General features: G+C 37.0%; 2 protein-coding genes across 2 annotated transcripts; both read right to left on the bottom strand.

Annotated features, from left to right (window-relative positions):
- Positions 1-218: 218 nt before the first annotated feature.
- Positions 219-5400, bottom strand: smpdl3a (sphingomyelin phosphodiesterase acid like 3A). Its single transcript, XM_087805515.1, has 8 exons — positions 5241-5400; positions 4515-4737; positions 2615-2759; positions 2453-2549; positions 1558-1721; positions 1321-1501; positions 1077-1201; positions 219-816 (listed from the first exon to the last, which is right to left on the bottom strand). Exons 1-8 carry the CDS (start codon positions 5311-5313, stop codon positions 514-516), a joined length of 1311 nt encoding a protein of 436 aa, XP_087661641.1. The 5' UTR covers positions 5314-5400; the 3' UTR covers positions 219-513.
- Positions 5401-5994: 594 nt separating this feature from the next.
- On the bottom strand, positions 5995-7490 carry fabp7b (fatty acid binding protein 7, brain, b). Its single transcript, XM_087805238.1, has 4 exons — positions 7330-7490; positions 7092-7264; positions 6916-7017; positions 5995-6243 (listed from the first exon to the last, which is right to left on the bottom strand). Exons 1-4 carry the CDS (start codon positions 7400-7402, stop codon positions 6193-6195), a joined length of 399 nt encoding a protein of 132 aa, XP_087661364.1. The 5' UTR covers positions 7403-7490; the 3' UTR covers positions 5995-6192.
- Positions 7491-10557: the final 3067 nt, after the last annotated feature.

Below are 10557 nucleotides of genomic sequence, written 5' to 3'. Positions count from 1 at the left end.
GGAATGGAAATGAGGGGGTCACCTGAGGTTCCCCTCTTCCTGCACACACATTTTTCCCTTCATGGATCAGTGTCTGTTTTAGATTAAAACCCTTTTTACAAACCTCACAATAGGTTTTTGACTTTTTTTTCAGTTATTTTCCTTTCATCTGTTCAACATGAAACTGTCACAGATTCATTTTAATTCCACAATGAAACAACTTGAGATAGAGACAACAGTTTTTGAATACTTGGAAAATTCCCTTCTTTATTGAACCGACAGCTTATAGAAATTAAGCTTTAAAACCTCATAATCAATTGATTCAATTTGAACTATTTAAAAGCATAAACTGGCCTGGTTGTGACTTGATTTTGCACAAGAGACACAAGAGTAAAAACAAAAATAGCTCGAAGGCAAAGCTTGAACATTGTAGCCCTCGTTTGTAGTCACAGACAATGATTCATTGAGTTCCATAAGTTCTAATGTTTAAACGACATCAGAGAAACCTGAGAAAAACTTGAGAGATTCAAGTTTCTACAGTTCATCTGCAATACATTTAGAATATCCGTGCAGGTCCACGTGCAGGACGGCACACACCTGCTCCAGCTTGCACTCGCCCTTGCAGGGCAGGTCCACGTTGTAGCTGACCATGAAGTGCCTAAAATACCTGTCGAAGGCTTTGGTCTGGGGCAGCCTGAAGTCCAGGCCCAGCTGCAGCAGACTCTGCGGACGCAGGTCACTCAGTCCAAAAGCCTCGGTCATGATGTACTCCAGCTTCCAGTCGGAGCGTTGTTGCTGGTTGGCTTCCGTCAGATTCAGATAGAACTGCCAGATATCCTTCAGAGATCCGGGAGGAAGAGAAGCAAGAGGAAGAAAAGTTCCTTTCAGTCTCGTTTCAATGACAGAAACAGCTTTTGTTAGTAGATTGGCAGCGTGATAAATCATTCTGTGACACTTTCAACGAGGAAACAAAGTTAAAACTTGCATATTACGCACTTTTTGGCCCATTTTATAAAACCAGCTGTGTTTAGTGTTGAGGCACATCAGAAGGAGTTGAATGGTCAGTTTGTTTCCACTTTAAATTGAGTGTTTTTTACCTGAATAGAGTAATCTTTGGTGTCGTACTGGTACATGCGGAAAGCAGGATTGTTGGAATAAGGCTCCAAAACACTCTTGATGGGTGTAACAGCCGGAGCAACAAACAAAGAATTCACAGGTTTTCCTAAAAGACAAAAAAACATTTGGGAATTTTAGAAGTTGTTCTATTTAAAAAGGCAAAAATCATAGTACTTTTTCTAAAGTAACTTCAGCTATTGCACAAATACACATCCATATATTCACCTTGCGAGTCCAGAAGCACCATGATGCTGTCTCGATGGGTGTGGCCGTAGAATTGACCGGCTATGACGTCACTGTACTTCCTGAAGATGCTGACCAGCCTCTCGTTGTGGACCCTCCGCATGGCCGTGATGTTCTTGACGAAGGGCAGGTAACCCACGGGTACGTGGGCGATGATGTAAACCTGGAGAGGGAACGCTGCTGATAAAGACTGACTGGCCGGACCAACAAGAAGTCTACCTTCTCCAGACCGGCAGCAGATCTCTGTAGAGTTTCCTCCAGCCATTCAAACTGTCCAGCGGGATCCGTCATGTTCTTGGTGACTTTATCGGGCCCATAGTAGAGGATGGTGTTGAGACTCACGATACGTAAACCAGGGTGCACCAGCTGAGAGTAAAAACCCCCTGTAAGATCAGAGAATACGAAATTTAACAATCATAAACAAACCTGTTTTGTTGGTTGAATGAAAACCACATGTTGAAGACTTCCTGTGAGTCCTTGTCTCTGACCTGTATATACTGTACTGTCCCTCATTTATTCCTTGACCATTTCATTATGTACTTTTTTAATGAACAACATTGAACATTTGAACTTGCAAACTAAACATTACCTACACGGTTCCATCCCTCTGTACAATCCTTTCAGTAACAGTGGACCTAAACTGCTCCCCCATCGCTTTGCCGCCCAGCCAACCAATCACTTTTGACATAGAATTTAGACGTAGAATTTAAATACAGTTTTGACCACGCAGTCGTCACTAAATAGAGCAGTGTGTGCTAAGGCATCCTGGGAGTTCACCGTAAGTAAGGTGGCTGCAGAAATTAGTTCACCAGGTTCTGTGGTTGTTGTATCTGTTGATCAAACTACACAAATGTTTGTAACAGATTGAGCAAAGACAAAGGTAATCCATTCCTGGTGGCTGTATATTTAAACATATAGTATTAAAAGCATTAAAAACATATTTATTAATTCACACTTTTATCATCTATTGACCTTTAAGCTTTTATGAATTCATTGTCTGCGTTCTCTCATGTTTGTTTCCACCGACAAGCAGGTTAAGCTCTAGGTTTAGAGTCTGAAGTTGATTTTATGGTGATCATCTCAAGAGTCAATAAATGAAGTTGTCTTAACGTACCTTCAGAGAGTGTTTTCAGAGCAGGAGGCTGTAGCCAGGGCTCCCATAGTTGAGCAGCTGCTTTGTAGATGGCGTTGGTGGACGTTGGCATCTGATCCTGAGAACAAAAAGATCAGGATTGATCGGCTTGTAGAGCAGACAGGTGGATATTCTTTAACGCACCTGAGGCCAGTAGTCGTGGTTCCCCAGAGCCGGGTAGACAGTCAAGTTCGGGAATCTGTGCCTGATGCTTTGTGTCATGTTACTGATGACCCGGACCACCAGATCCGTGGAGAGCTCTTCAGGTGGGACGTGTGGTGGACTGTCACTGGAGAGGAGACACAGTCACAGAACCTTGTTCAGGAGTCTAAACTAAGAGCATTAAACTTAAGGCTATTTGGTTCTTATGAGTGGTGTTATAACAGATGGTTAAGGAACTAAAACGTTTTAATTTATAGAGCTTTAATTATTAAGTAAAAGGACAGATTCTGAAAAACAACAATATTTAAGAAGTGCAGAAAAAACAGTAAAAGACACAAAGCATGTGACAGACTCTTCAAAAGAATAGTTTCATGATGTACAAATGTCATTTTATATTGTGAGAGTCTGATATAATCTTACATGTGAAAAAACAAAAAGCATTACACAGTATAAATACACTTTTAAATGTATTATTGTGCTGTATTTACATAATACTACAACAATACTTTACAGTAAGAGACATGACACATTACAATAAATGCAATAGTTACTACATATTGTGTGTTTACTGCAATATTGTCAGCAACAAAGAAATAATATAGAATTTTATAATTTAATTTCAAGTATATAAACAACATCTCTGTTAATTATTGAGGTCAAATATAGAGTATGGTTTTCTGTGTATCAAATTGAAAACAACTTAATACATTTTATGAATATAACAATATAGTGGATGAAAATAATATTAAATAGAACAAAACTTGCTATTGTAGATGAAAATTAAGAGGCTCAATTAAGTCTTAAAACACACTTTATTTACACACAAGAAACCTGTATTACACAGCTGTTTGATTAAACCCCAGATTTCTCAACTCTATTATCTCTGAAACATTTTTACTCCACAGTCCACATTTCTGAAATCATGTGAATCGCACTCAACAATGGATTTCCCCTTTTAAGCACAAACTTGTGCTGCCAAAGCCACCACAATGAAACAAAGGAGTCGGTAATCCCTGTCGAACTACATTTAGGATTGAAACAGAGGCGTGTTTGAACAACTCTTAATCAGAAAACAAATCTTTATTAAAAGATCTGCACAGATTTAATCTTACATTTACAAACGTATTTCCACCAACAAGATTTGATATGTGCATTTATAAATATCGTAACTTATTAAAGGATAGTTAACCAAAAACATATCTTTGTCCAAAAAAAACAATTAAAACATCAAAATACCTCCATACAGCTCGTCTGTAACATCCCTCTTTTACTGAAGCCTCGACATGAGATGAATTGTTCCCGAAAAAACTTAAATAAGTTTATATTTTAGTTTGTTTGTATTCAGTTTTGGACGAAGATAAAGATGAAGACAACTGACCTCCAGTCGCTACATAAAATGTGGCAAATATTTTTGTCTATAACTCTAAAAAATAACAGATTACTCTGAAAATAATCCCAACATTTAGTCGACATGAGGGCGAGGAGAAAATGAGATAAATTTGAATTCATAATGAACTTTTACAGAACTTTACAGGATTCCCCGCAACACCTGGTCAAACATAGACCAGATCAAGAAATTAGAGCTCATGTCATAAATGTGCATGATTTGAGTAAAACGTTATTCGTTATTGATCTTAAGTGATGACAAAAAGGTGTTTTTTGTTGTTGTATAAAATACCTGTTAAACATAAAACTACTGCAGATATGACAGATTCTCATGGAACTGCTGCAGTATTAATCTAACCACAAAGTTGACAAAACTGAAGTGAAAACTACGAGTCGGCCATTATTAAGACTGAAAGGTCAAAGTTGATCTTTGCAACAAGGATGCAAGACTGAAGTTGAGGCGAGAGATTATAATTCAAAAAGATGTCTTACATACCCAGTCCATATGATGAAGTCTCCGGCCCGTGTGAGCGTCTTCATGTGCGTGAAGGCCGACTGGATGAGTCTGTACGGCGAGTCACAGAGGTAGTCGCCGAACACGCCGGCGTGGTCGGCTGCCGCGCCTTTGGAGGAGAAACACACCTTGGTGGGGTCTTTAGACAGGTGGTAGGTGGGATCCAGGTGCAGGTCTGTGATGTGCCAGAACCTGCCTGGCTGACCTGGAATACAAGTTTATAAATGTGTAAATTAATGATGAAAGAATCATTGAAGACAACAGTTAATAATCATTAACATTTCATTGAGCACGTTTAGATAAATGTATATGTTTCTGGACTGAAACACCTGTATTTCTTTAACTCTATTGTTATTTTACCTTTCACGTCATTGTTTACATGTTTTTTTTCGCTTGTTTTTAACAACACGTAGTGTTTTCGTCAATACTAAGTAATAATAAAGTATGTATTTCCCATTATTGATCACAGTGAAAAATAAAGGTCTTTAAAAAACCCAAACTATAATCACAATTTTTATCATTTGCTCTTGTTTTTGACCAAAAAAGGATAATAAATTCCTACGCATTTAAGTCCATAATTTTGCTGAATATTTAATATCCAGGTTGAATCAAGTGGCATTGACTTTAAAAGTAAAAAATCGTGTATTTTAAAACGTGATAAACGCTGTTAAAAACACACGTTAAATCCATTCTTGTTTGTTTTCTCACCTGTGCTGCGTCCAGGTGGCGCAGCGTCCAGCAGAGCAGCGCTGAACAATAAAAACAGCAGACACTGGAGCATTTTTCCTCCTCACAAATCCTATGTCAGAGTCACATACGAACTAAACTTTTACTAAACGACAGGAGCGTTGACCTGGAGGCACCATTCTGGAACGCAAACCGGAAGTGAAGTTGGTCACGTGACGCGGCTCAGGACATCGAAAGTGTCACGGAATTTTTTTGATTGCGAAATAATAATAATAAAAATAAAAGCTTTATGCCAGCTCTCTTCATTTAGTTAAATACTTAAATAAAAACAAAAGTGTCTTAATTTTTTTTGTGTTAATAAAATATTTATTCATATAAGTTCATAAGCCTGAATACGTCGACATTTGGTATTAAGTATTATTTTCTTCACGCTATATTCAGGTATAAAAGATACATGACTTCACATCTCATTTTAATTCACTAAAACTCTATAGAAGTCATAGAAAACAAAAATCTAGACCAGAGTAAAAGTGTAATTTTTGGTTAAAGATAAAAGAATATATGTTACTCAGATGCCAACTGGTTGAAAAAGTAGAGTAAAATCCGTGTAATAAACTAAACCAACAGATGGTTTTAGAGTCTATTGAGCTTTGTAACTGATGTTGGCTCATGAAAGGACACTTTGTGTTTCTCTCCCCCATACAAAGGTCAGATGTCAACGTTAAGGGTTGTGGGAATACTTCACTGCGAATAAAGAACCATTATGGAGCCGACATCGTTTGTTCTTCATGTTTTATTTCTTGTTTCAAAATCCGTTCCATCACATCGGAATTTTTTTTTTCTCATATAAAAAAAAAAAAATCTTACAAAACAGCCGAGCACATATGGATGAGGATGAAGTGCAAAGAGAAGCAGACAGTTAATAATTATTAGGAAATCAACACTTCACGGCCGGAGGAGGACACGAAGGCGCTCATGCTTTCTCGTAGGTTCGGACGGCGTGGATGTCCTCGAAGGTCAGGTTCTGCAGGAGGAGACGTTTATTAGCTCATGTTGTTGAGAACTAAAGTACAAGAAAATCTTACACAATTCAACTGAACTTGTAAATTTGGTATTAATGTTTTTATCTGGAGCTGGTCAGGATGTTTTCAGGATGTTTGGGAATGTCTTGACATGACATTCAAGTCTTTTAATATCCTATTAAATATTGTAAACAGGGTTCTTTTTGAGAAGATAGAACATTTGTTTTGAAGTCAAAATGTAAATAAATGAGGAGGGGAATCATTTTGAACGCAGACCTACGACTTAGAAAAACATTTCCTACGTGTCTAACAATATTCTACCCTTTTTTTGCTTTTGAAAAAACCTCAAAGCATTTTTCTTAATGTAGCAGATGTAGGCGATTTGAGGACAGGATTGCCGACAAGCTACATTGCCACACCCATCGGTCAAATTTTCAAGTCCAATCACAAAAGCATTCCTAGTGAAAATGTAATTAATCATAAAAACATAATGATGATCAAATGAATAGATAAACAAAGTATGAATTAAAATAAATAAATACAAGAAAATTGAATCTTGACAAATTTATATTAAAAAAGAATTTACCTAGAAATAAAACTTGAAGAAATAAAAAAGAAAATACTTTTTTTTCTTCTCTAAGTTGCTTAAAACTTGTGGTCAAACTCTCTCATACCATGACCATCTTTCCATCCTTGATCTCCCTCACGAACTTGGTCTCCTTGCCGTCCCACTTCTGGACATGGACCAGCTTGTCTCCGTCCATGGACACAGTAGACTGCAAGAGGAAAAACCCAAAGCAGATGAGAATCATTGTCTCAAAATCTTCACTGACGGATGCCATGGACCTACTTTGCAGTTCCTGTCGTCGGCGGTGGTCTCGTCGAACTCCTCACCCAGTTTGAAGGAGATCTCAGTGTTTTTGAAAGTGCTCTGGGTGCGAACGATCAGCTTGTCTCCCTCCTGGCTGATGACGACCGTGGGTTTGGTCACGTTCCCCACCTGTCTGGTGGCGAAGCCCACGCCTGAGAGGAGACACATGGTTCTGGGATCAGTTCCCAGGTCACTTCATCTTCACAGAAGAACTTACCGAGAGCTTTCATGTAGTCGTCGAAGTTCTCACTGTCGACCAGTTTCCAGGTGGCACAGAATGCATCGACCATGTTGGCGGTTTGATTTGACGGGCAAAGGTAAGTCCAGAGAACTGAGAGTGAGCAGCAGCTTCTGAGAGTTTTCCTCCTCTTCCCTTAATATTCTGCTTCTTCTTCTTATCCTGCCAGCAGGTGGGCGGTGCCAGGCCCCTGATTGGCTCAGGAGATGTGGTCCGGGGCTCCATTGGACCTCTAAATTGGGTCACGGTCTTTGCAAAGTCAGGGGATACAAAAAAGGGTAAATTAGCTCGTTTGTGAGCCTGATGATGTAATGACTGCCTAATGTGAGAATTAAGTCAAATCTTAGACTCCAAGGTTTCGAAATTGAGGTTTTTACAGAACCCCAAACATTCTGAATATAAGAACTAGTCTGGACCTTTGAGACAAGTTTTTTGCATTTTAGGCAGTTGACTTTTACTCTTTGTGCACAAGTTTTTTCATACTAGATGCCAAATACTCCTTTTTTATAGACTAAAACTTAATCAAAGTTAATCCAAAGTTGTGCTCAATCTGAGCATATTCTGGTCGTTAAATAAAAAAGTTAAAGAGTTAAAATGTTTGGATTTCCATATTTGTGTGAAAATAAAATGAACAGTTTTATCATCAAACCGCAATTTACAACAAGATGATAAAGATTCATTTTCTTCATCTTGTTCTCTTAATAGGGTGATTGGTGCAGCTATTTATATATTCATTGAAGCAGAAAATATTGCCTGAGTGTTTGCCTGAATCTGTCCCATATACTCGGGGTGAACGGCAGCTAACAACATGAAGAGAAAAAAACCCCCAAAGATATCCATTAAAATACATTTGTATCATCTATGGTCCATACTTTGACTCAGTTTTAAAAATCCATTTAAATCCATATTTTCTATTAAAATAATATTCGATTAAGAATATTGTGAGCGTCTGCTACAGTGACGGGTCCACTGGAGCAGAATGAGTGTGTTTGACAGCTCTTTGTCCTGCCCTGCATTCACACCCGCCTCCCTGCAAACTCCGATTTCTTCCTGCTCAGCACACACACTAATTATCCTCGCGTTTGTGTGTCCGTACGAGAGTGTGTGTAGCAGAGTTTGCGGACAAAGTAACTTTGTCGAGTGAGACTGCAGAGAACTACACAATGAGTTTGAACTCAAACATCTTCACACTCATCAGTAATAACGTTATGATGGTTATCATAAGTATGTGATGGTTTGACTCCCTAACTTAAATTCTGATACACAAAAACGTTTCTTCAGAAAAACACAATATCTAATACTTAACACGAGTGTCATCACGTGAGCCCGCAGTCCGCGAAAGACCGTCACGTCAGCCCGAAAGATTTTTGCGTGTCTATTGCTAAGATTACGGTAAAGACGCAATAAATTAACAGGAATAATGTTTTATGTTGTTTTTTATTCAACCTGATATAATCCTTTTCTATTTTCTTTGGAGTAAATGATTATATCATTTGTTTATATTTATTATGTTTCCATTTATTTATTTCAACCAACAATACGAATTAATTAATTTAACTCTTATGACGTAAATTTAAATGTTCATTATAATCTGCCAATAACTGCACATACATACATACATCAAATACACGCTTGTGTAGATTCATACTATGAACCACTTCACTCACACAACCACAGCAAAAATACATCTTTAAACTGTTTTTCATGTATCAAAAAAAAAATCAGACTTTTCCGCCAAACCTTCCCCCCCCCCCCCACACACACACACGCACACAAACACACACACACAAAAACACATCCACTATTATCTCTCAACATTCTCTCAAAGATTCCTGCACAACAACATTAAAGTTTAAACCAAACATTTGATAATAATCACAATACAATACACACACGGAATGAATATATAAATTATAGATTTGCGGAAAATCTCTTTCCAGATTTACTCATACTTGCCAAATATCAATTAATAATCAAGTGATACTTCAGTGAGTTGTGAGCGACATCTTCTGGTAAAACGATGAACTCCTGAATGGATGACGTCAACCGAAAAAAGAACCCTCTTACAAAAGTGAATAGAAATGATACTAATACTTATATATCTCGATTTATTGAAATGAACACTAAAGTCCAATAACGTCAAGGTGATCAGGAACATATTTAACATGTATTCATGCATAATCTTAAAGCAAAAAATATCATTGTAAGGATTTAGAAGTGTTTATTAATAAAAAAATATTAATCTTTCTAAAAAGAATATATATATATATATATGATATAATATATACATATTTCATATTTTATTATCAACACCAAGATAAATATTATGTGCATCTTATAAATCTTTTTATCATTATCAGCAAATACCACATACACAAAACAACATTTCAAAAAATCACTTCAAATGTTAAAACTTTAATTTGTGAATTTAAGTTTATTGAGTAGTAAATTATTTACTTGATTTTCTGAATAAATTGTAAAGAATCTTGTTATCCTGCATTGATCTGTGTATTCTTCTGGGTTTTTTTGTAAGATAATTTGAATATGTCTATTTTAATTCTTATTTATTTAATGTATTTTTTATGTTGTTGTCTTTCATCATGAGTCGCTGGTTTGAATCTGGTGTGTGTGCACTTATCTCACCTTTACTGGACCAATATATGTTTGTCTTCTATCTTGAATGTTTTTAAAAAGCGAGTTAAAATAAACAGAAATTAATAAGAATAAATAACAAAAGATGATTCTAACTCAACTCAGCAATACCCTGATCTCATAAAGACACACGTATTAGATGGTCATACAACGTTTTCCCAAGTCTCTAAACTGAACATCCAGAAGTCACAAAAAGTACAACACTAATATTTATCTTTAGTTTGACATTAACTTTAGTTGATTCATCTTAATCTTGAGGGCAGCCAAGAGTTCCCTTCAAGGAGTCTCTGTAATAGCAAAATATAAATCAGAGGTTTTCAAACGAACCAACCCTCCCTCCGCCTACGATGTCCTGCCATGATTCCAAAAATACAGAGTCACAATCTGGAGTTTATTTTAGGATTCAAACATTCCAGGCTGTAGATGGATCTCAACCCAGAGCGTATGTTTTACTTTCATCTCATTCATATGAACAATGGTAAAATGTTATCAGAATGCAAAAGTGTGTTACGTTATAAAAATGCTAAATTGGCAACAGCATAAATATACATAGTT

This window comes from Callionymus lyra, chromosome 13 (genome assembly GCF_982586985.1).
Source record: "Callionymus lyra chromosome 13, fCalLyr1.hap1.1, whole genome shotgun sequence".
Taxonomy (NCBI): domain Eukaryota; kingdom Metazoa; phylum Chordata; class Actinopteri; order Syngnathiformes; family Callionymidae; genus Callionymus; species Callionymus lyra.
Note: the sequence above shows the minus strand (reverse complement) of the source record. Positions and strands in the feature narration are given on the sequence as shown.